The sequence below is a fragment of the Arvicanthis niloticus genome, chromosome 4, assembly GCF_011762505.2.
Source record: "Arvicanthis niloticus isolate mArvNil1 chromosome 4, mArvNil1.pat.X, whole genome shotgun sequence".
NCBI classification, from domain to species: Eukaryota; Metazoa; Chordata; class Mammalia; order Rodentia; family Muridae; genus Arvicanthis; species Arvicanthis niloticus.
In genome coordinates, this window is record NC_047661.1 from 130713429 (window position 1) to 130740196 (window position 26768).

General features: G+C 39.3%; 1 protein-coding gene across 1 annotated transcript in view; it reads left to right on the forward strand.

Annotated features, from left to right (window-relative positions):
• Lrriq3 (leucine rich repeats and IQ motif containing 3) overlaps window positions 1-26768 on the forward strand; it is a 93127-nt gene that overhangs the window by 3443 nt on the left and 62916 nt on the right. The window contains exons 2-4 of the mRNA XM_034500954.2: window positions 5451-5699; window positions 8087-8410; window positions 24558-24691. Coding sequence (XP_034356845.1) covers window positions 5451-5699; window positions 8087-8410; window positions 24558-24691 — 707 coding nt within the window. The remainder of the gene's footprint in view (window positions 1-5450; window positions 5700-8086; window positions 8411-24557; window positions 24692-26768) is intronic.

Genomic DNA, 26768 nt, shown 5'->3' on the forward strand with positions numbered 1-26768 from the left:
TGGCTTTCTTAACAGGGTCAGGTGTGGGTTTCAAGTTTTGGAGGGGACCTTAAATCCAATTTATAATTTATTGGATATTTTATTTGTTTACATTTCAGATGTTATCCCCTTTCCCCATTCCCCTCCCCAGAAACCCCCAGCCCATCCCCCTCCCACCTTCTGCTTCTATGAGGATGTACCCCCATCCACCTACCCACTCCCATCTCTCTGCCCTTGAAGTCCCCCACACTGGGGAATACAGCCTTTACTCCCCTCCTTTCCCACCTATACCTGACAAGGACATCCTCCCCTACATATACATCTGAAGCCACGAGTCCTTCCCTATGTGCTCCCAGGCTGGTGGTTTAGACCCTGAGAGCTCTGGTTGGTTGGTATTGTTGCTCTCCCCATGGGGTTGCAAACTCAATCAGCTCCTTCAGTCTTCTCTCTAACTCCTCCATTAGGAACCCTGTGATAAGTTCAATGGTTAGCTGCAAGCATCTGCCTCTGTATGTCAGGCTCTGGCATAGCCTCTAAGGAGACAGCTATATCAGGCTCCTGTCAGCATGCATTTCCTTGCGTCCAGTGTCAGCCTTTGGTGACTGCACATGGAATGGATACCCAGGTGGGGCAGTCTCCAGACAGCCCCTCCTTCAGTTTCTGTCCCACACTGTGTCTCTGTATTTGCTCCCTTGAATATTTTGTTACTCCTTCTAAGAAGGACTGAAGCACCCATACTTGATTTTCCTTCTTCATGAGCTTCGTGTGGTCTGTGAGTTGAATCTTGGGTATTTCCAGCTTTTGGGCTAATATCCACTTATCAATGAATGCATACCATATGTGTTCTTTTGTGACTGTGTTACCTCACTCAGGATATTTTCTAGTTCCATCAATTTGCCTAAGATTTTCATTAGTTCATTGTTTTTAATAGCTGAGTAATACTCCATTGTGAAAATGTACCCCATTTTCTGTATCCATTTTTTTTGTTGAAGGACATCTAGGTTTTTCCAGCTTCTGGCTATTATAAATAAGGCTACTATGAATATAGTGGAGCACATGTTCTTGTTATATGTTGGAGCATCTTCTGGGTATGTGCCCAGGAGTGGTATAGCTGGGTCTTTATGTAGCACTATGTCCAATTTTTGGAGGAACCACCAGACTGATTTCCAGAGTGGTTTTATCAGCTTGCAATCCCACTACAATGGAGGAGTGTTCCTCTTTCTCCACATCCTCACCAGCATCTACTGTCACCTGAGTTTTTGATCTTAGCCATTCTGACTGGTGTGAGGTGGAATCTCAGGGTTGTTTTGATTTGCATTTCCCTGATGACTGAGGATGTTTAACATTTCTTTAGGTGCTTCCTGGCCATTCGAATTTCCTCAGTTGAGAATTCTTTGTTTAGCTCTGTACCCCATTTTTTAATATGGTTGGACAAGGCTGCCCACTCTCTCCCTACCTATTAAATATAGTACTGGAAGTCCTAGCCAGAGCAATTAGACAAGAAAAGGAAGTCAAAGGGATACAAATAGGAAAGGAAGAAGTCAAAATTTCATTATTTGCAGATGAGATGATAGTATACTTCAGTGACCCCCAAACTTCCACCAGAGAACTCCTAAACCTGATAAACAACTTTAGCAAAGTGGCTGGATATAGAATCTAAAATCAACTTAAACAAATCAGTAGCCTTCCTCTACTCAAAGGATAAACAGGCTGAGAAAGGAATTAGGGAAATGACACCCTTCACAATAGTTACAAATAATATAAAATATCTTGGAGTGAATCTAACCAAGCAAGAGAAAGATCTGTATGACAAGAACTTCAAGTCTCTGAAGAAAGAAATCAAAGATGATCTCAGAAGATGGAAAGATCTCCCATGCTCCTGGATTGGCAGGATTAACTTAGTAAAAATGGCCATCCTGCCAAAAGCAATCTACAGGTTCAATGCAATCCCCATCAAAATTCCAAATCAATTCTTCATAGAGATAGAAAGAGCAATTTGCAAATTCATTTGGAATAACAAAAAACCCGGGAGGAAAAAAAAAAAAAAACTATTCTCAACAATAAAAGAACTTCTTGGGGAATCACCATCCTGAACTTCAAGCTGTACTACAGAGCAATAGTGATAAAAACTGCATAGTATTGGTACAGAGCCAGACATGTTGATCAATGGAATAGAATTGAAGACCCACACACCTATGGTCACTTGATTTTTGACAAAGGAGCTAAAACCATCCAGTGGAAAAAAGATAGCATTTTCAACATATGGTGCTGGTTCAACTGGAGGTCAGCATGTAGAAGAATGCAAATCGATCCATTCTTATTTTCTTGTACAAAGCTCAAGTCCAAGTGGATAAAGGACCTTCACATAAAATCAGCTACACTGAAACTAATAGAAAAGAAGGTGGGGAAGAGCCTAAAATACTTGGGCATATGGGAAAACTTCCTGAACAAAACACCAATGGCTTATGCTCTAAGATCAAGAATTGACAAATGGGACCTCATAAAATTGCAAAGCTTCTGTAAAGCAAAGGACACTGTTAGTAGGGCAAAATGGCAACCAACAGGTTGGGAAAAATCTTTACCAATCCTACAGCAGATAGAGGGCTCATATCAAATATATAGAAAGAACTTAAATCCAATTTAAAGTGATTGGTTACTACCATAAGAGTTGGCCCATTATTACCCTTGTTCCGTCTGTGCAGTAAGGCCACTATTGTAGGTCACAAGGTTAATAGCTCTGTGTGATTTTTGATAATGTTTCTCCTCCGGTAGCGTGTCTAGTGCCTTCCAGCAGTGTGATTGCTGGAATGATAATGTCTCCCATATGTGCAGATTTTTGAATGCTTGGTCTCAAGATAGAGTAACTGAGAAACTTTTTAGGAAGAATAGGAGATGTGTCCTAGAAAACACATGTCACTTGACACAGGTTTTAATACACCAGTGTCCTTGCTTGGCTGATTGTTGTTGTTGCCATTTTGGTTTTTGTTTTTTGTTTATTTTGAGGGAAGATAAAGTTGGTGGAGTATGGGAAGTGTTGTGTTGCTAGAGGAGAAGTATGATCAAAATATATAAAAATATTTAAAAATAAATTACATGATCATAGTAAAGTGATACATTTATTTTATGACTCTTACTCTTCCATTCTTCATGGAACAGTTATTGGCTCCAAAGGAAAGTACAAATATCTTCTATTCTGAAACATGTCACGCTTGCCTGTTGTGTACATGGTGCTTGTAACCCCTTATCATCAAAAGTAAACAAAACTTAACACCAAAATGGAAAAAAAAAAACTAGGTCATTGGAAGGAAGACCAGGGAGAAGATTCCATAGTCATATGTAAATGAGATACAATGTGGGTGCTGCCTGCATTTCAGGGTCTACAGAACTTGATGTGTCAGTCCCAGGCCTGTAGCTTTAAATTTGGAAGGGTAATTTATTTGTACTTTGGGCTACTCTCTCTGTCAGAATATCCATACATTCCTGACTAAAAGACCCTGCCCCTTTAGCTCTGTGATCCTGGTTCAATAGATCAAAGACCATATTTCATTAGGTGACATTACAGTCTGAGGATTATAGTGTTAGGGCATGACATTAAAACATCTGTCGCCTTGATGTTAGCCTCACATGAATTTTCACATTTATTTTCATCTGGATTATGTAGATTTTTTTGTCTGATGTTCATACAAACTGGTTCTTCTAACAGGTAGAGTATTCATGCTTATGAATCCTCCTAAAGATATTGATTAACTACCTTCTATGAAGTCTGAAATTGCCCCATAATGAGGGAAAATTCATGGATATATAATAACACATGAATCTTAAAGTTTTACATTCAAACTGTATAATGTTTTAATAATCCTTAATGCTAGTCTTTTGACAAGGAGAACATTAAAGGCTGACTTTAAAGATGGCTGCCTTTTTTTTAGTCTGTGTGGGTGGCCTTCACTATGCCTGCACTTCCTATGGCTGTGCTTTCCACTAGGTTGGACTTTTATCAACTTATTAGTACTTTATAATGCTTTTTATTAAACACTGACTATAAACTGGGACAATGATGTATATGCTACACTTAGGTGTAATTTTGTTTATCCCTTGTTTGATGTCTTATTTAGAAATGATTATTTTTAAATTGTATGTTCTTTATTGTGTGGAAAAGAATATTTTGTCTTTTACTGATTAATATATTGGCAAGAACAGTGGTATTTTCTTCAGTGTTAGATATTTAAGAATTAGTGGAATAGAAGATTCCAAGAAAATTAAATAATGTTTTCATTTTAATTATTTTACACATTTTTTATTATCATTGCATCTTAGCAAATACATTTTTTTTCAGGTGGATTGTTAAAACTTGAAAGTAATAATTTGAAATATTTATATCTTAAAACTTTGTGTATGGTTTTGTCCATGTGTCGATGGCAGGTAAATGTGGCTATGCTTAGAGGTCACAGAGAGGATATCAGAAGCCCTGGAGCTAGAGTCAGAGGCAGTTTGAGCTGCCACATTGGCATTGCTCTTCTGGAAGAGTAGCAAGTGATTTAAACCACTGGGCCATTTCTTCAGCCTCCATAGTCATTCTTTTTTTTTTTTAAGTTCTTTAATCATTTTTTTTTTTTACAAGTCCAGACTTTATCCCTCTCCTGGTTTCACATCTCACACCTCCTTCCCCCATCTCCAAGAGGATGCCCCCACCTCAGCCCTCCTCCCTGCTCCCTGTGGCCTCAAGTGTCTCAATGGTTACGTGTATCCTCACTGACTGAATCCAGAACTAGAAGTCCTCTGCTGTATATGTGTTGGGAGCCTCATATCAGCTGGTGTATGCTGCCTGGTAGGTGGCTCAGTGTCTGAGAGATCGCAGGCATCCAGGTTAGTTGAGAACGCTGGTCTTCCTACAGGGTTGCCTTCCTCCTCAGCTTTTTCCAGCTTTTCCCTAATTCAACCACAGGGGTCACCGGCTTCTGTCCATTGACTGGCTGTAGATATCTGCATCTGACTCTTTTATCTGCTTGTTGGGTCTTTTAGAGGGTAGTCATGATAAGAGCACACCGCAGCTTCAGTAATAGTGTCAGGCCTTCAGGCCTCCCCTTGAGCTCGATCCCACTTTGGGCCTGTCACTGGACCTCCTTTTCCTCAGGCTCTTCTCAACTTTTGTCCCTGCAGTTCTTTCAGACAGGAACAATTCTGGGTCAGAGTTTTTGACTGTGGGATGGCAACCCCATCCCTCTACTTGATGCCCTGTCTTTCTGCTGGAGGTGGGCTCTACAAGTTTCCACACCCCACTGTAGGGGCATTTCATTTAAGGTCCCTCCTTTTGAGTCTCGAGAGTCTCCCACCTTCTAGATCTCTGGTATATTTTACAGGGAACCCTCACCTCCTACCTCTTAAGGTTGCCTGTTCCCATTCTTTCTGCTGGCCCTCAGGGCTTAAGTCCTTTTCCCCCCACCTCCTTAAATGTAAATCTCCATCCTTCCTAGATGTTTCATGGAACAATCACTAAAGAGCTTACCTGCCATGAGGAATGGAGTCACTATAATGAAAATATAATAGAAGATCAGAAAGATTTTGTGTTTGTGAAGTATAATGGCCTTCATCTGAAGTCCATGGAGAACCTGCAGACCTGCATCTCTCTGAGAGTGTGCATCTTCTCTAACAACTTCGTTACTGACATTCAGCCACTGCAGAGCTGCAAAAAGCTCATCAAACTTGATCTCCATGGAAACCAGGTAAGCACTACTGTCTTGTATGCCAATGAACTTATATTGTAAATCTAAACTCTCTTCCTGTCTTATTAGTTTTTCTATTTCTAGGTATAATAGGATTTCTTTTGCTGTGAAGAGACACCATGACCATGAACATCTCTTATAAGGGAAAACTTTTAATTGGAGCTGGCTTACAGTTCAGAGGTTTAATCCATTATCACCATATTGGGAAGCAGTTGGTGCTGGGAAGGGAGCTGAGTCTTCTGCATTTAGCTTAGCAGGCAGCAGGAAGAGGTAGCCACACTAGGCATGATTTGAGTATCTGAAACCTCAAAGCCCACTTCTCAGTGACACACCTAATCCAAAGCCAAATCTACTCTAACAAGGCCACACCTCCTATAGTGCCACTTCCTGTGTGCCTGTAAGGGCCATCTGCCTTTAATCCATCACATTTCACTCCCTGTCCCCCACTGGCTTATATAACTGTATCATCAACCCAACTATAAAAGTTCCATAGTCAATCACAGTCTCATCCTTGCTTAAAAGTCCAAAGTTCAAAGTCTCTTCTGAGACTCATGCAACTTCCCAACTGTAATCCTTCTGAAAAGTAGAAATCAAAAAGATCACATACTTACAACACATAATGGCGCAGGATATACATTAGTATTTCAAAATGGAGGAGAGGGAGGAAAGGGAGGAGAGGGAGTATAGTGAGTATCTTAGGGTCTTACTGCTGTGAACAGACACCATGACCAAGGCAGCTTTTATAAGGTTTTTTTTTTTAATTGGGCTGGCCTACAGGTTCAGAGGGTCAGTCCATTATCATCAAGGTGGGAGTATGGGAGTGTCCAGGCAGGCATGGTGCAGGAAGTGCTGAGAGTTCGACATCTTCATCTGAAGTCTGCTAGCAGAATACTGGCTTCTAGGCAGCTAGGAGGAGGGTCTTGAAGCTCACACCCACAGTGACACACCTACTCCAATAGGGCTACACCTTCTAATAGTACCTCTCCCTGTGCTGAGCATAAAAAAAAAACCCAACAACAAAACAGCCTCTCTTTCAAACCACCACACTTTCCATCCACTGAAAATATAAAGAAAAGCTTAAAAGTACATACAAAATAAGGTACATAGAAAAAAATAACATGTAATTCAAAAGTTTTAAGTGAAATTATATAAAAGCGCATGATATATTGTGCTTTGATTCATTTTAAATTATGGATTTATGTTGAGTTGTGTGCATGGGTCCTGTTGTTGGGTTGATGTGTGGGTCCCACACCCATCCCCTTAAGGGGATAGAGCCACTGCTCAGAGAGGCTGAGGTGCAGGAAGATGACTGTGTTCTCTCCATGCTGGTGCCCTGGGTAAACATCGGGCTGTGTGAAGCCAGAAGACTCTGCTCATGGTGGGAGAGCACAGTCTGAGATCTTGCAGGGATGAGAGTTCTTGGCTTGGTCGCTATCACTTGTTTGGCTTGGGCACAGCTAGCTCTGCTTGGGTGCCTGGTGATCTCCATGGCTAGGACTGTAGAGTGGTGATCAGCCAAGATAAGGTGGTGGCTCTGTAAATGTAGGCCTGCTCCACTGTTCCCATGGCGAGTCCCAAAGAAGAGAAATAGTCTATGGTCTTAAGATATTTATTGTCATGGTGGTAAGATGAAAACTATACCCCATATCTCAGGGCAGGCCTGAGGTTAAATACATTTTGCAAGGAGAATGTTCTGGGAGGAAATGTTTAGTTGGCTATGCCTCTTTGGTCTTTAGGTATGTCATTAATATGGAGATCTGACTTGAGGCTCTGTGCCTGTAGTCACATCCTTTACCTGTAGAAGGGTCACTGGGCATGGTCCTAAGTGACAGGAAGACCCCACTCTATTTTTTTATTTATTTTGTTTCTATTAACCTGTATATTTGTGTTTGTCTATGTATGTGAGTGCAGGTGTCCATGGAGGTCAGAGGGGTGGTGGATTCCCTGTAATCACAGGTAGTTGTACATTGGGCAGTGTATATTCTGGGTTCTCCTAATCAGGAGCAGGAACTCCTAATCACAGAGCCAGTCCCATGTTTTACATCTTAAGTATACAGTCTGCATGGATAATATGTCTGAGTTCTTAAATTTTACGTGACAAGCCTCATTTGGAATTGTTCTAAGGACTTTTCACTGAAAGATTTCTATCTATACATACCTGTGAGTGCGTCTGTACATTCATTATGCTACTAATTGTAGTTTATTCCCAAATACCAAGTGCATCATGTGTCTGCAGTCATCTTTTGGAGTTTGGAAAATTCTGTTTTTGGTTATTTATTAAGCACACATCACTTGCAAAACACTGGATTTTAGATTATATTAAATGTTTCAACATTTTCCCCCTATGGAGTTTTTATGAATGATACATATTTTAAAATTTGTTTCAGATAAAGACTCTTCCAGATAGAATATTTTGGAGTGGACTTAAGAACCTAAAACTCCTCTATCTTCATGACAATGGATTTGCCAAACTGAAGAACATCTGTGTGTTGTCTGGTTGTGTAAGCCTCATAGGGCTGACCATGTTTGACTGCCCAGTGAGCCTGAAGAAAGGCTACAGGCATGTTCTTGTCAACAGTATCTGGCCTCTAAAAGCTCTGGACTACCATGTAATATCCGATGAAGAAATCATTCAGAACTGGCGTCTTCCAGAGAGGTTTAAAACATTCAGCCACAATCTGTACTTTAACCTTTACCCAGCACTGATAAAGGTAATTCACTTAATGGTGTTTCCTTCAATGTCAGTTCATAGACAGAAAAGTTTGGCTCATAATTTTATACTTAAATATATAATCTGTTTAATAGTTTTGCTCTGTATCTTTTATAAAATATTCATCGGTGAAAGCATTAGCAATGACTTTATAGCTGATAATTTATAAAATTGTGTATCCCTTTTACACAAACGTGTCAATCTTAAGATCAAGTAGTGTTTAAATATATTTTTTAGCTGGAAGATATTTATTTTGATACATGTTGATTCTTATGAAAAATATTCTTTGTTGCTGAAATGGCATAAGATATAATTTATATTATTATTGGGAGAATGCTAAATAATTACTTGTGATTGAATTGAATTAGTGATATTTGCATAACCAAGCATTTTTGATATGAAATATTGAAAGTTCTTAGGAAAGCTTGTAACCTGAGGTTACATATTATTGAACAGATTTATTAGATAAGGATTTATCATAGCACTCGAGGTTTATAGCAGATAAGAGTAGGAAGGAAGGCTAAACACTGCAGCTGTCAGAAAACATCACTAAGTAAACCCAGGACAGAGTCTGAACATGGTTTTGTAGAGAAGTGTTTTCAAATGTGATATAAATGAATGCAAGCCCACATCAACTGTACATGCATGTGGTATACATGAGTGTGAGTCCACATAACTGTACGGTGCATGTGATATACATGAGTGTGAGTCCACATCAACTGTACAGTGCATGTGATATACATGAGTGTGAGTCCACATCAACTGTACAGTGCATGTGATATACATGAGTGCAAGCCCACATCAACTGTACATGCATGTGGTATACATGAGTGTGAGTCCACATAACTGTACGGTGCATGTGATATACATGAGTGTGAGCCCATATCAACAGCAATAAGGTGTATTTTGTTGGGTCCCTAGTGACTCAATCACTGTCAAAAAAACCACTGAACTCTCTTGAACAGATTAAGTCAGTTGGAACAATGAACTGATGTGACCTAGTGAGACCGTCACAACATACACAAACTGTTATTGACCAGGAGTAATTATGTGTTACATGGTTACATTTATAGAGGGAATCTGAGGAAAATAAGGAATTAATGTGGACAGCGACCACGCTGGGAGGGCACATGGCCACCATCACTGAGAAGGCCGAATGACAAGCTGCAGGGTTGTAGTGTAACTGCCTGTGCTCCTTAAAATATTGTAAGATCATGTTTTTGCAATGTTAGTTCAATTAGTTTTGGGATTTGGTGATTGTTTTGTAATAATTGCAAAATAAATAAATAAATAAATAGTGAGGCAGCATTTAAGCCTCGCGTCTTAACCTGCACCCTCCAGGTAAAAAATTACTTAGGTTTTGCCCTGTGGTGGCTGTGTATGTGATCTCTTTGAGGATGGCCAAAATGGCTGAGGTTACTTCCAGAAGGTAATGAAAAGTCAGGAGGGGACAGCAAGGATGAAGAGCTTAAGCTTCTTAGTACAGTGAACTACTACAGTTATACTGGCTGCAAATATAACCATCTCTCATACTATGTGTTCTGTACATGAATGGCATTACCAAAGTTTATTAAAGAAAGTCTAGTATTTTCCGGGGAGGGAAAAGGGATGGGGAAGGGGAAGGAAGGTAAAAGGAAGGAACTAAGAAGATTAACAGCTTGGATGTTAGACTCCTCAACTCTAATAGATGGGAAGACCTTTCTGAAAAGATTTCTTCAGTCCTCAGCATCTCCTTTAATATGGAAAGGCTTTGCCTTTAGAGAAGAAAACAGCTCTGTGAGGATTAAGACCTGTGAAGTCAAGTTTGTCTCTTTTTAAGGGTTCTTCAGTCAACATCATATCACAAACAACAGTGCAAAGATTTAATGATCTTTTAATACTAGAATGTAGGAGGAGAATTAAGGAAAAAGATTTCTAATATGTTGATCCTGAGTGATTGGCATAAAATAAAATGGCTATCTGTAACCTTTCATTGGAAATATAAATTTGACCCTGTTGTATTTTGGTTTTGCTTTATACGTTGATTGGGAGAGATCATATAAGCTTGGAAATGAAGAGCTAAAAGTCGGAGAGAATATTCTGGGCTTGTGGTATGAACCCAGTCATTTGAACTATGACTTGAAAGTCATAGTTGAAGCTAAACACTCTCAGGATGACAGAGAGATCAATAAAGGCTGAGATGACCAGAAGCCCTTGAGGGATAGTCTCATTTTGTATGTAGAATGCACTGGAATTAGTGAGGGTAAAAAGGAATTGATCTTGGGAAGTGGGAAGAAAAGCAGGCACACAGTACTTACTATCACTTTCCTTAGGGAAAAATATTTTTAAAAAGAAACTGTAAATGTTTCCATAGGGTAGAAAAATGAGCACTGAGATTGTGTTGCAAAGCAGGTGGATGTGAAGGTTTTTTTTTTTTTCAGGTTGAGAATCCACTCCCAGCTTGCAGATGTCAGGAATCAAAGGGCAGTGGGCAGTGTGATTGCCATTATAAAATGCCTCCCCTGAAAACTACACAGACAAAAGGTCAAGCCTTAATTGTATTAAACAGGATGCATGGAGGAAAACACTTTGACTGAATAAAAAAGGTTAAAATTTAAGGCAATAGTTGAAAAAAGCATTTGTAGTCAATAGTGTATCAGGGAAGTATTAACAGGGTCTCCCCTCCCTGTTGAACTATGGCTACTGTTGCAGTCAGGGATGGAGAGTTCTTGCATTCTTTAACACACCACTGAGAAGCCAACAGGTTTGGTGGAAAGTTTTAAGTTCATTGTTACGCAGATGACCCCGTTGGAGCCAGTGCAATGCAAAGTAAAGCAAGACAACACAAAGTTATGAACATGTGTAGTTCTCATTGGGAGGAGGGACCTAGTCAGAGGAGGAAAATAGGTATATAATAATCAGAATGTCTGGAATTGTCAAAGAAAAACACAGTAGAAGCGACAATATTGCTTGACGAAAGTCTGAACTGAAGACAGCACATCTGGAGCAAGCCCTGAGCTCCAGATTCAGAAGAAGCCAGCTCAGACAGCATGAATGGAATGGAACGAGATATGCCAAACAGTGGCTTAAGCTCTGCCCACGAGTGGACAGTGCTGCCACAGTGTTCTTTATAAGTAGCTGATCGTAGAAAGGCAGCAGAATACACTCAAGGAGAAATGCACATGCATCTGTGGAGATGTTTACTGAGTAGTGTTTTAAATATGTATTTCAGAGCATGTCATTCCTATATAATGAATATAGAGTAATATGGAAACTAGAAACAATGAACCTTATTGGAATCCACCCACTTTCAAGAGTTTACCTGTTTCTAAATGAGTACAGCATGAGTGTGCAGAGGAAAAGAGTATATGCATGTTATAAGGAACTGATCCAGTAGTACAGTTCAAAGTTTTATCCTTAACTCAATAAAATAGGCAGGCCTTACTTACCTTTAATTGTGCCATAAAATTCTAAACTCATTTTCTTTGGGTAAAGTTGCAAAGTATGTAAACATGAGGTGAAAAACAAGCTCTTTATTATGCGAGCTCAAAGTATGTTTAGAAATCTGAAATAATTTATCTTTATATTGTATCTATATCTATTTATCTATCTATCTATGTATCTTTCTATTGTCATCATCATTATTATTATCATCTATCTATTGATCCATTAATGGATATGCCATCTACTATCTATCTATCTATCTATCTATCTATCTATCTATCTATCTATCCATCTATCTATCTATCTGCCTATCATCTGTCGGAATGTCATTATATATCTATCTTCTGTTTATCCTATGTATCTATGAGTCTATGATGTATGTATATATTTATGTATCAATTATCTATTATCTATCCATCTATATCTGTCTATCATCTATTTACATCTGCCTATCTAGTCTTCATAAATACAGAAGTTATCTGGCTAAGGAAGCAATGTGTCACGTAGGATTGCGTTTATTGTTTATAATGTAACAAAGAATTCAGGCATGGGAAATGTATCTTTCTAGTCACTCATGGAATGAGTGGTAGAACATCTACTTTACTTCCCACATTGTTGGATTTCATTATTATCCATTTCCTGTGAAGTGCAATGAGTTTCTTTATGTCCAGCCATGTGCTGAGCAAGACTGAAATGATGGTGAGATGCAGAAGCTCAGGTCTGCTGAGACTGCCGGCTTGGTGTTAAGAAAGCAGCACCTCCTCCAAATGTCTTACCTGGCTGATTTCTGCAGACTTTAAGGGTAAAGGGCTCCAGCGGCTACCATTATTAGAGGGTATGTAGAGGGAAAAGTGTGTTTTTTATGGTTTCTTTACGACTGCATCCCAGTCCCGCTCATCTCCCTGTACCCTCATATCTGTTCTTCAGTCTTACAACTCTTCCCCAAATAAACACACACACACACACACACACACACACACACACACACACACACACACACACACAGCATGTAAAAACATCTCATCCTGGAAGCTATAGTATGTCACAGTTTGCCTCACAGTATATCCCTTTGTTCACACATCTTCACTTGCAAATGTTTATTGCAATGAGGCATTGGTCTGGTTTGACATCTCTGGCTTTTGTGACATCATCAATATAGGATCCTCACCCGGACTCCTCCCTGTTAACCTGTTGTTGCCTTGTATCATGGAGAGCCTGCAGCTTTGGAACGGTAGGACTGGCTCTTTAACTCATCCCAACCTTTCTCAGATGATAGAGATTTGGGGCTGGGCCAAATTAGATCTATGTATCTGGACTTGGATGGTAGCTGAGCCCATTAGAAGACCAGCTCACCGTTAAACATAACACCAGGCCTAGCTTTGTAGTGCTGCTCCAGCTAGGTTACCCAATAAGTCATTGACAGGAGGTAGGGTCAGCTTTCCTGCTCTCATGCCCTTGGAGCCATCTCACCCACACTGGCACACCTAGGCCTTCAGAGCCAGCTCTACTGTACTACACATTTAAGGTACAGGGTCCTTCTTCCCAAGTGCTGCAGCCTGTGAGGGAAAGGGCCAGCTCTGCTCACTGTGCTCTCACACCCTTGCCTTCACCCTTAGGGCCAGCTGTGCTGCCCATGGCAGGTGCAAGGCCACGTGCTACAGCCAATGAAGAGGCAGGGTTAGCTATTCAGCTTTCTTGTGCTCTCATCCTCAACTGGCTCACCTTTATTCCCTCCACCAGAGACGCTCTGCTGTGCTGTGTGCTGCCCATGTGACGTGCAAGGCCCACTCAAAGAGAAATATTTTTAAGTAGACACATTTTCTTGTTAAACAGAAATCAACATTCAGTTAATGGCCAAGAAGAGATGATATATCTTGGAAGGCAGCTGACCCTTTCTTTCACATATGATAAGTACAAGAATGATAATCAAGTATTTAAAATCCATTGTTTTTATTCTCACAGTGAATAGCATTCGATATATAAATATATCCATGTAGTTATCCAGTAATAATTGCATTGTCCTTTGTTTGTTTCTTTGTAAGTTTTTATTCTTCAGAGATGAGAGTTTATTAGTTTTGCCAGGCTGGTCTGATTTCCTCACATTTTATAATCCAAGAAAGTCAATTTTTATTTTTAACATAATACTACTTGTCAGTATTATAGCAAAGCAAAGAAATGGGCTTATGGGAATGTGGGCACAGAGGTCTGCGTTGCTGAAATCATCTCACAGAGCTCCTCCTGCCTCTGCCTCCCAAGCGCTGGGAGTAAAGGTGTGCTCAACTACCACCCAGCTAGAAACCAGCTCTTACTCCTAATAAAAGGATCATTGAACCTGTCGCTCCCATCATAGTGAAGACTCTATCAGCAGAACAGTTATAAAGGACAACACTATGACGTTCTCAAAGACTGCACTGCTCAGTTACCTTAAGACTTTCCTCAAATCAGATCACAGAGTTCCTGGCAAACCTAAACCATGGCTGTGACTTCTTCACTAGACATAACCTTTAAGTCTAGGAAATGCTCATGTTATGTTGATCATATAGGCACACAGACTTTAAGAGAAATGGACACATGGACACTTACTCTTACATTCCAAGGATATCCCTCCCAGTCAACCTGGATGACACTTGATCTGGAAGAGACTCTGGATTTTGGATTTGGGGGTTAATTTTTGGACTATCAAGTTGAAATAAATGTATTTTCACATAAAGGCATAATGAAGAGTGGAGGCAAAGGCTATGGCTTGAATATATCTTCCAAATTTCCCATGTTAGAAACAATGCACACATTCGTATGTTATTGTCCCGCTAAAGGCACTGGTTTGAGCCATAAATCGATTCTGAGGGCTCTGCATACATGAATAGATTAGCTGGTTGTAGAAGGAGTAGCTTGGTTATAAAACTAAGCTCTCTCTGCCCCCTCTTCCCCTGTGATACACTCTGTCACAAACCTTTAAGGAGTGGACTTTTGTTGTTATTGTTCTTTGTTCATGTTGAGCAACTATAAATTTTATTATAGTTTCATTTTGTAGCTGGCATATAGAAATAACTGAATTTCGCATATTTATCTACTATCTTAAGACCGGCTTATCTTGCTAACAAGTTATAAGATATTCCTGTGTGCATTCCTACATATACATCTACAAAGTGAGTCCAGGAAAAAAAAAAGAATTGATTCTTAGACCAGACCCTGATTTCCTCTGCAGTACTTCTTTCATTCTCAAACACAGGAGAAGGTAGAGATTTTCCCCAATTTTTCCACCTTGTCTCCCTTTTGATTACATACTGTCTTTAATTCATTTTCCCTTCTTGAAGTATGATGTCAGTGGCTAAACGCAGCAAAAAACCACAGTGTTAATGTGTCATTGCCTTGTTCCTCAAACAGATGCCCCAGCTCCTTTTTCTTAAGCCTGTATTCCATAAAACCCTCAGGTATGTTTATACTCCAAATAAAGTTTTGGTCAGTTTATGAAGATGTTAGTATAGTTCCTCTCTCCAATACCTTTTCACATTCCATCTTAGATGTCACAATGACCTAGTGTCCATTTTTTATTAGCATTCAGCTTCAGAGACTGTATGTCTTAAAAGCAGGCACTGCCCTTGTCTCAGCCCTGATGATGTCAGATGACTTACCATGACAGAAGAAAGCATGGTAATTTCACAGACAGGAGGCATCAAGATTCAGGAGACAGGCTTGCTTCTTTTGTAGTAGGACTAAGGAGGGTTCCACTAGAATCCTTCCCAGGCTAGTCATATGAGTCACCTAAGCACAGTAATGAGGCCAGGCCTCTTAAGGGCTCTCCTACCTCCTATCACTGGCATTCTGATAAGTCAGCTGCTCAAGGTCAGACACTGTGGCGATTCTCAGGAAAACCTTGTCCCAGGTACCTTATGTGCATGTTAGTGGAGTTTAAGTTAGCATGGTGATGTCCTCCCATCACAACAGTGTCTTTTAAGAGTGTGTCATTGAGAGTTGAACTTATTAGCAAAGCCATCCTACAGTTAAACTGTTAACTGATTTAACCCATAATAGTGTTTTTAAAATACATTCCAGAGGGCAAAGACTTCATGAAACAATTCCTCTCAGTGATCCTATCTCTGAATGCCATTAACATATATATTTGTGAATTCCTTCAAGTCAGAGAATTTTTTAGTTGTTTCTTTACATTCTTTTTTAATTGGATATTATATTTACATTCAGATGTTTCTTTACATTTTTAAATATTGGGGTTAGAAGTTCAAAAATGAAAAAGAGGGAAGGTAAACACTTCACCTCATTGATTGCAATATTTGATCCAGGCCTAGAATCAATGAAACATGTGCAGCTTTCAAAGCTGAACAACCAAAGTACAACTGTTAAACAATCTCCAAAATCATCAGTGGTGTTTCATCAAAGGAGTGGCACAGGTGGCAAAGAGAGTGTATATAATAGCCATCAGGGAGATAAAAGTTTGATAACATTGTCCTTTCATTTGCTTTTTTTCTGTTTATCTAAAATACAAGTTAAATCAATAGAGATATTCTGTTCTTAAAGAATGGATAAACTAAAAAAAAAGTACTATCACCAAATTCTGATAAAAATACAGAGAAATCTCTGGGAAGGATTTTGATAAATCTCTTTTAAAATTGATTGATTATGGACTGATCCTGTGACATACTAGTTGCTCTCCTCAGAATTTATACCAGAGAAATTCAAGTCTTGCAAAAATAAATGCCCAATGAATGTTTTGAGCAATTTCTTCACAGTGGCTGTATAAGATATTCACCATGATAACAAAACTGGAATGTGAAACAATGGGGCTATTAAACTCACAGTCCTGGCACCTATGGGAACTCTGCATTATGCTGAATGGTGGAACACACATAGACAGGAAGATTACACTCAAAATGGAAAGGGAAGTGCCCTGGTTGAGGCCAGACTCAGGTTTTACAGTGATCTGCTTAGAGATACTTTGTCCCTTTTGTGATCAGTGCAAGGATTTAAAGATCCATACTAGACACCAGCTTTTAACCTTCACTTTCTATGGTATGTTAGGAACAAAACCTTCAATACATGGATTCTTGAAGAAAATCCACCCTCCAAGCCACAGCAACCTTTCTTATGGGAATTACCAGACATTCTCAGTGTGGGAATGGTTCAACAAGCTGATTCACCTTTACAATGTGATATGTCTGTACCAACCTAGATGGACATCTGGAAATGCAGTATTAGCTATGTGTGTAAAAGCATCTCATCATAGAGAACAAAATTTCTACAGCCCACAACAGTCCATGTTAATCTTTATTCTGGACCTTCTGTGAATTATGTTATTTGTGTTCTGTGTCCTAGTTCTATAGTGCCTAATAGAGCAGGGCCCTTTAGTATCAAAGTGGTCACCAAGAGAACTTTAGAAATACTAATATAAAGTGCTACAAAAATCTTTCTTGTAAATGTATAGAAAATTCACAAATATGTACACCATTTTGTGTTATGAATACACTAATCAAAACAATATGCCTTTCAAAGGCATAAAATGGTAAAATAGGTGTGGTTTTAGTTTATTTGAAACAACACATGATTATGTTATTATGTTTTATTTTTCAAGTATCCCAAGAAGCAATGAGGCAAATTATGAAATTCTTGTTAAAAAAATGCTCACAAATGGAAAAATAAATGACAGACCTTATAGACCAGATGCACATGTAGAATAAAAATTTTAAGTAACTACAGCAACTACTTAGAATAAGAAATTGATTGAAAATGATTCCACCTTAGATTTTTATGCCATTTGAATAGCATGCACTTTTAGAATTAGCTTTTAAAGCCTTCCTATTGTCAACATGTAAAGTAGATTGCATCTAAGTCATATAACAAAGCCTTGTTATTCTTTCTTGAAACACTTCTCTGTACTTTATGCCAGCGTTAACACTTAACCTCTACATCTCTCTATTCTATTAAGAAAAACATTTATAATTGTGCCATATATCTTATTGATTTTTGATATTTGTGATTTAAAGTATATTTCTTTGTCCAGATTTATTACAATTCCTTTAATTAGACTAGGCAATCATCTTTTTAGCTAATGTTTTCATTTCAGAGCTTATATTACTGAGTAAACTGCTTACTTAATGCCTCATTTCCTGTTAATTTTGTGATAAATATAATAGTGTATTCAAAAAAATTTTAAAAGCCTGCATCACTGTCACTTTATTTAATGCTATAAACCTTTTAGGAGGTAACCTTGTTTGGATGGCTGCAGTGATCGAACTACTACTCCAAATGCTTTATCAACAGCCCAGTAAGACAGCACCATAGAAATAGATAGGCTATTTATCCAAGATCAAAGAGCTAGTAAGAGTTGGGTTTGGTATCCAAGCTTTTATACAGCCAGAGCTCCACTGATAGAGGTAATACATGGTTTTTCTTTGGAAAAAGAATGATTCCACTTACTTAGATATCAAAGGGTTTGGGTGTCTGGATAAGTCACCGATGACATTATTGTTGGCATTTTGCAAGGTAATTGTCCAAAGGATTTGGGAAGCTTAAGTGTTACTCAGTTACTTTGTGAAAATATTGAGGAAAGAAAAAAATACAAAATAGAGTCAAAACCTAGGACATCTATACACAGATCAAGATGGCACAGAGAAATTAATGCAAACTCAATAAATGCAATGAAGAAGGAATGTAAAAGCTAGGTCTGGTTGCTTATACATAAAGGCCAGTACTGGGAAGGCTATGAGTTCAAATCTCATGGCTTCATACTGAGGTACAGCACAGGCTGAGCTACAGAGGAAGACTGTCTCAGATGGAAGAGCAGTGAGAAGAAGGGATTGAAGGGTATAAGAGAGGAAAGAAAAATGATTGAAGATATCATGAATACTGAGCAACATTTATGAGAATAAAAATATTCAAACTGTTCAATTCTGGTTAAATATAAAAAGAAAGCATAAGTATTTGTACTTAAGATGCTTTTTTAATGTAAGAAATCTCTGGGCAAATAAAAGTGTTGGTATTGTTACTGAGCAATTGAGACAGGAGGAGGCATTTGCAGACACAGAGGTGTTGAAAGAGGTTGACAAATTGGAGTGGCAAAAAGTGGTTTAGTGTTGTTGGAGGTTAGAGGACATGTTTGAGCATGTCAACAACACAGTAGTAAAATATTAAATGTAAGACAAGGAGACAGGACTTCATCTTGTAAAATCCTAGGGAGATATTTAAGAGTTTTACATTCCGGAGGAGTCATTCTGTGTTCTGAAGAAAATGACCTTATAAAAGAAGACAAAAGATTTACACATTTAAAATTTAATGAGTTTGTATAAACATTTTCTGATAACACATATCAGAGCAGCATCAGAGTGCAAGCAGCCAGCACTCTGGGAAAAGAAAGCCATTTTATGAAGTGGTTATGGAAACAAGACAAAGAAAACAATTTTGATTGAAGTGAGAAGGTCCCCGTTAGAGGCTAGGTGGCTGATTCTGATTGGTAGCTTCTAGTTAATTTTATTGTTTATGATGAGTTTTGCTTTATTCTCTTGGGAATTCAGAGTACCAGAGCCATCCTAGTTTAATGGTAGAGTAGAAGAGAGGAGTTATTACAAAAGTTTGCTCATTAGCGTATAAAGTGTGATTTGATTCATTGGTAGAGCATGTAGAGCAGAGATCCTTTAGAATCCCTGGATGGGAAGGGATGAAATATTAGTAACTTAGTTGACATGATGAAGAATGCTTTTAATGTCCATAAGGACAGCACAGAATGAAGTGTACATTGGTTGGGGAAGGAGGATAATGGGCTCAGCTTTTGATATATAAGTGGAGAAGTGGAACTGGAAGTTGATTTTATAGGCTGTAATTTAAGAGGTAATTCCTGACAGGAAGTGTAGTTGTGAGGATAATTTGTGTATGGGAGGCAGAGAGATGTAGCAATGAAGATGAGAATCAGAAGTTAGCAAGGGAGTGAACAATAAATAAAAAAGAAACCTTAGCTGTTTGAAGTTTGTAAAAGAAGAAGAAGCATTGTTCAGACTGAGAAAAAGAGCAGAAGTAGATTATAATACCATCTCAGGTCATTAGAAGAATTGAGATAAAGAGTGGGTCCCAGTGCCTCGTGGCTGTAATCCCTGTGTTCTGCATTCAGGAGGCAGAGATAAGAGGGTGAGAAAGTTATGGCTACCTTAGGTTATAAAGAGACTCTTTTCTCCAGAAGAAGAAGGGGGCTGTGGAGCTCACTTAGTAGGTAAAATGATTAGATATAGATATAGATATAGATATAGATATAGATATAGATATATAGATATTTTGAGCTTTAATCTCCAGAACAAACCTAAAAGCCTGTCAGTAGTATGTTTCTGCAATCCTCATGCATCTAGATTGAGATGAGAGGCAGAGCCTGGCCTGGTGCATGCAGTAGTGAACAACACAAAAGAGCTTCAAAACAAGGTGGAAGTTGAGGACCAATGTTTCCTCTGACATTTAAGCACATGAACACTTATTTGTGGTCACATACATATATCCATACCATACATTCACACATATCTTTAAAAGAAATAAATAGGCCAGTAAAGAGTGACAAAAGTACAGGAGTCAGGGCAAAGGAGAGTCAGGAGAGATGAAAGAGAAAATTGAGTAGGACAAGAATAGATTGATTAACAATGTCCAATAAAACTTGAGGGCCTAAGATACAGATTATTTAGTAATGCTGCATCCATTTGGTGTCCAAGTGCCAGTGATAATCCAGAAGATTTACCAGTGCCTATCTATGTAAACTGAAGTATTATTCAGCTATGTAGTAAAAGACAGATAATTGCCTTATGATAAGCTTGTCTGATCACAAAAAATTAGGATTTGGTTAGCAGATCTGTTTGTTGGAAAGGGGTTGCTATCCTAGGGAGAACTGCTGTGGTACATAGGAGGTGTTAACTCTATGCTCTGCAGAGGTCTGAGGGTATGGCAGAGGGTTTGGATTTAGAGCTTAGCATAACAAGGTGAGATGAGAGTGAGCTACAGTGGATGGGAGAATGTCTCATTCTGAGACTTCCTCATGTAACACCCTTAGAGACTATGTTGTGATTCAAATCAAGGGTAGTCCAAAGTTTGTATGAACAGAGCAACAAAAGAATATGTTTGGCTCAAAACATCTTGTTATAATAGATGAGGTGGACTGTTGCGGCCAGAGCTGCCCCACGTTGGGCACCAAAAATGTTGCGGCCCACTGTGCCCCACGCTTGGGGGCCAGAAATGTTGAGAACTGCACTACCCCACCTTTGGGGGCCAAAATGTCTCAGACCGTTCTGTCATTGTTGGGACCCACACTGCCAAAAGCCTTGGAAATTGTTAGAGCCTGCACTGCCCCAAGCTTCTCCAGTCCACGGGTTGGGGTTCAGCAAGAGAGAGAGTGAGGACGGACAGGAAGAATGAAGACCAGACAGAGTGTGATTCAATCCTGTTTATTCTTCAGTCTCTCTTCCTAGTTCAAGTCCCAAGTCTTGAGTTCCTAGTCCCTATTTCCTAGTCCCTAGTGCCTCCAAGTTCCAAGTTACTTCTTCCAAGTGCTAAGTGCCTAATGTCTAATTCCAAGTTCTTCCTCCAAGTGCCAAGACTCAAGTGCCTAATACCTAATAATAATAATTTCTTCTGTCTGCCTCTCGCCTTTTATATGTCTCACTTCTAAGCCACGCCTTTAAGTCATGCCTTTAAGTCATGCCTAAGGTCTTGTCTCTAAATCTGATCTCTAAGTCATGCCCTTAAGTCTCGGCTCTAAATCACACTTTTAAGTCTCACACACCCAAGAGAAAATCCTGGGTATCTAAAACAAGATGTTATCAGAGTGTGCTCAGCTGTTGTAGGCTATTGTAATCAAGTCTGTTGTCAGGGTATAGGGCTCAGGATGACTGCAAGGATGATAGCCACCTTCTGTTGCTCCCCACAGTGGATCAAACAATTTTAGCACATTATCAATTGGTAAATTGTGGAGTATGAAAAATCTGTATCAAGAAAAATCTATATCAAGTCTAAGGTAAACACAATGGGGATCCAGGAAATTTGTATTGTGAGAATAAAATTTGAAAACAGCTTGAAACAATAACAAAAATTCATGGTCAGCAAAGACCACCAACAACTTGTTAAATGTAGTCATAATAAAAATATTAGGTCCCTCCAGGGGCAGGGTGACCAAAAATGAAAAGGCATGCAAGGATGTGCCCAGACAAGTCCAAACAAGCCCAAGTGAGTAATGGGCCATCTGGTGTTTTCTCCTCCCTTCCTCCCTTTTTGGGAGGTCTGAGGTTTCCTGGTCAAAAATAACTAGTCATCCTGCCAGCTCAAATAATTGCTTACTCAAATTTTTGAAATTTGATATTTGAAATATCCAATCATATGTAACCACGCCAAACCTTCCTGCTCTCCCCAACCTCTACCTATAATTATCCCAAGCTTCCTGGGGTCTGGGTCGAATCCTCTATCTCCTGCGTGAGATATGTTTTGACCCAAGGGCCCTTGCTATTAAACAGCCTTTTGCTGTTGCATCAAGAAGGTCTCTCGTGTGTCTTTGGGTGTGCACTGATCCAGATTTGAGTGAGGGTCTCCCTTCGGGGGTCTTTCAGTATAAAGCAGTGATCAGAGAAAGAATGCTTTATTTCAATGAGCCATTTTGTGATTGCTGGGTCTGCTAGCTAGTTTTGTGTCAACTCACTGGAGAAGAGGGAACCTTAGTTGTAAAAATGGCTCTGTAAAATCAGCCTGTAGTTTTAATTAGCAATTGATGTGGGAGGGCCCAGTATATTGTGGATTGGATTATCTCTGGGAGGTGGTCCTGATTTCTATAAGAAAGCAGATTGAGTAAACTATGAGGAACACTCATGCCAGCATGCAGCACTTCTCCATGTCCTCAGCACCACCTCATGTTTCTTGGTTCCTGCCCTGTTTGAGTTCCTGTCCTGAATTCCTTCAATGAGATGATAAGCTGATATGAGGGTTTAAGCAGATGGTATTACATCATGGCAATAGTAAATCCAACTAAGACACTGGGGTTAGGCAAAGCTCGAGACTCATGTATAATGGAGGCGTGATGGCATGGTGCTGTCTCAGAAGGAGACTATGATCAGATAAGCATCAAAAAGAAGGAGCTGACTCCAAAACTCGAAGACCTTGAGACAGTATCTCAACCACATGCAAGTACTAAGATATCTGTAGAAAGCTTTGAAATTTGAATTACAGTAAGTGCTTGGGGATTAAGAAGAGGGCTTTTGGGTAGACTTAGAGTGGCTATTTGGAGAGTAAAGCTAGGTGAGGCAGAGCAGTGAGGAAACCTCTAGATGATGAAAAATAAACATTATGGGCCAAGCAATCTGATGCTGCTCTTCAGTGGCATCAGATAACTGTAGGATACACCATTGCTGTGTGCTCAGATGGGCACTGTGGAATCTCTGCTCTGACAAGAGTATATGTAGTGGCTCAGAGGAAGGGATAGGAACTAATTCATGGATCACTTAAGGTGGCTTGTTCACTTTCATCTATTTTTTTACTACTGTTTTAGAAGAAAGTAAACTGCCCAAATAAAAAACCCTGATGATCTTTAATGAATATGAATTCAGAAATCCCCAGTGCTTTCTTACTGGGTGAGTAGCTTCTAGAAGGATAAAGCTTAGAAAAGTGGATTTTGAATGCCTCAGGACTGATAGTTCTTAGGATTAGGTCTATTATGTAAGAGTTTTCTTCAAGGGAGCTGGTTAAGCCTCATTGTGTTTTAAAAGGAAGCATATTAAAGTTCAGGAAGTTCCTGAAACCCACTAGATGCACAAGCCTAGCCTTCCCCAAGGTTATGTCAGCAGTGAGGACTGCAGAGGAGCCTCTTCCAACCAGAGTCTGAAGAGCTACCTGGAAGACATGCTGCTTATATATTATCACACGAGCTTCATGCTTTGAGCTTTTGGAATCTATCACCCGTGTTGGGACATAGTGCTGGTGGTGCAGCTGCCTTAGACTCATCCTGTTCCTGTAAATAACCTCATATCCTTACTCCTATAAATAACCCCAGTAAACTCATTGGTTTCCTCAGTTGGACATTTGAGTTTTCTCTCTAGTTTCGGTAGGCATTTGTTCACATTTCCTTAGAAATAGGGTCACCCAACAGTGCCTTAAATTAATGTAAATATTTTATTTCTAATGTACATGAGTAAAAGTGACTATATTTTTAACTAGTCAGCAATCAATGAGACAGAGTGAGTCTGTGACCCCAAAGTCTGGAGATTTGTAAGAAGACATGGTGCGTTTCCAAAGGAGAGTGTCCAATAGCACATTTGAGCTGCACAGCTCAGAGATTTGCAAGAAGACACTGTGTATTAAAGGAAAGTGTCTGATAGCACAGCTGAGCTGCACAGCTCAGGGGAGTTGAGCCATTTCAATGGTCCCACCAGCATCCCCTTCTTTACAGAGCACACCACAACCCGCTCTCAGGTTTAATGAGGCACCAGTTTATACCAATACTTTCCTGAGAGGAAGATTACTAAGGTTCCAATTTCAGGTCTGTTTCTAGAATAGGAAGGAGGCTATCAAGAATCTTGCACATTGTGCAGAAAATTAAAATTATTTGAAAATAATAATGTTTATATTTTAATCAATACTAAAGTATATTTACTGCTTAACCATGATGCTGACAAGAGTTTGCTGAATGTTTAATTTATTTAGATATCTCTGGGCAATGCTTTAATGAAAGCTAAAAGTTATGTTATGGATGAAATTTCTTCATGCAGGGTACATCCTATGAAGATGAAATAAAAAATATCAAACATATAATTTCAAGTATTAATGAAATTCTGGCTCATAATTCACCAGTGTTGATTATCCAAAGATGGATACGTGGTTTCATAGTTAGGAAACACTTAAGGTATGTTTTCTTTTCTTTACCATTTGAATGTTGAACTGATGTAAAAATATCAAGGATAAGAAGTAATTTCTCCAATAATTTTCTCTTATGTATCCTGTCTTCTTAAAAATGATATTTATACAATGCTTTACTTGGTTTTAAGGAAAATGCCATACTATGATACATAATCAGAATTTGATGCTTGCATTTATATTTACAGAATCAGAATTTGATGCCTTTATATGATAGAGTGGATGTATATACTTCTATATATGGTTACATCATAGTAATGGAAGCCATATATACCTTGAGAATATAAGAGGAATTTAGATACCATTAGGATTGAATCTTTGGTCTGAGAGTTAAGGGACCTTCTGATACTGATGTGACATGGGATAAAATTCTTGTTCTCTGGAAGCACTCACAGTCCCAGCATGTGACGGCAGAGTTGGCATGTTGTGGGAGGGAGTCAGCTATGAACAAACTCTTCTGATGCCTCTATTTTAAAGACTTGCTCCATTAGGCACATCACTTAACTGCTTCAAGGCAGAATTTCATCTGTCAAATGCAGTGCTTATAGATTGGCCTGTAGGAATTGAGGTAATGAATACCATCCCGGTACCTAGCAGATGTAGCTGCAACTTTTTTATTAGCTGCTGCTTTAAAACACCTTTCCCATTGTTTTCTAGGGCTGTCTGAATTATCTAGCTCTGTGGAGAATGTGTCTTGGATTTCTCATTCCTTCTTCTCTCCTTCTTTCTCAGCACACAGGATGCTCTCCTCAGAGTAGAGCTCTAATCAGGTTCTAGCTCTAATCAGGCTCTCCTCCAACTCCCCATCCTCTAGTGCCTCTGAATTTGCCTAGGAGCAATGTCTTAATCACTGCCCCTGTTCTCACCAACATAGCATATTACACTGCAGGCATCATCACTATTGTCTGCATCAAAATGGGACTAGAAACTCCCTGAGACAGACTCAGTACCTGGTTTTTGCTCTGTATATTTAGAACAAAACAGTGCTCTCACCATTGAGTGAGTGCTCAAAGATGTTCAAGGAATTGTTGAACACATTAATAAATAAAGATGCTGTGAGATCTGGGACCAAGAAAGTCTTCTGGAGAGTTTCTATGGGAGAGTGAGTGCAGAGGAGGAGACTCAGTAGGGTGATCAGCCACAAGAGAAGCAGCACTGCAGCCCAGGGGCCCCTCCAACCTCAGGATGTTAGTCCCTGGAAATGTCTCCAGGTGGAAGATGTTTGCATTTCCCATGACAATTTTCTATTGAAAAGCCCCAATACCATACACTTCTCTGAAATCCCATATGTACACTAAATCTAGAATCTTGTATGCTTTCAAGTGCAAGTTTTCCTGGTTTCTGGGGTGAAGGGAAGTCTGTGTTTAATCTTAGCAAATGGACAGAGGCATATATCTAACATAGACGTTCATCAATGGGAAGAAATGGGTGCATCTACTTCATGTCTGAAGGGAAAGCGTTCGATCTTGTCATCTGGTTCATATCTCAGGTCTTTGTAGCAGCAACACTTGGACTTGATAGTCAGTTTGCATCTGTATTGTACACCACTTAGCTGTTTGGTGTTGCTCGCCAGTGGTGGCTACGAAGAGAAGAGCTCCAGTAGATCTGTCCTGTCCGAACAGCGCTCTTCTGTTTCACATGCTCTGAGTCACATGCACATTCTGGGTTCTCTTTTCACACCTGCCATAGAATATTACCAAAGACCTCCAATCCTTTCAGAAATGAATAACATTTGTAAAGTAAAAAGTAGGAACCAGATGTGCTGTGTGGCAGTTCCCCAACTCCAAAGCTATGTCAAGAGGCTCAGCATAATAAATTGGATGGTTTTTTCCATGACTTCATGTTCTAATCTATCACATAGGGTCTTTCACTGTCTTCATTGAGCACTATCCTTCTCTTCCTCCAGGAGAATTGTGATTATCAACTTATCAATAATTTCATATACCAGCTAAACCTTACCATATATATATAAACACTCTCAGAATTATGGTGTACACATCACCATCAACTGTGTATTCAGTGAACCTACAGATCTACTGGATGTTTTGTGTTTAGATTGAAGAATG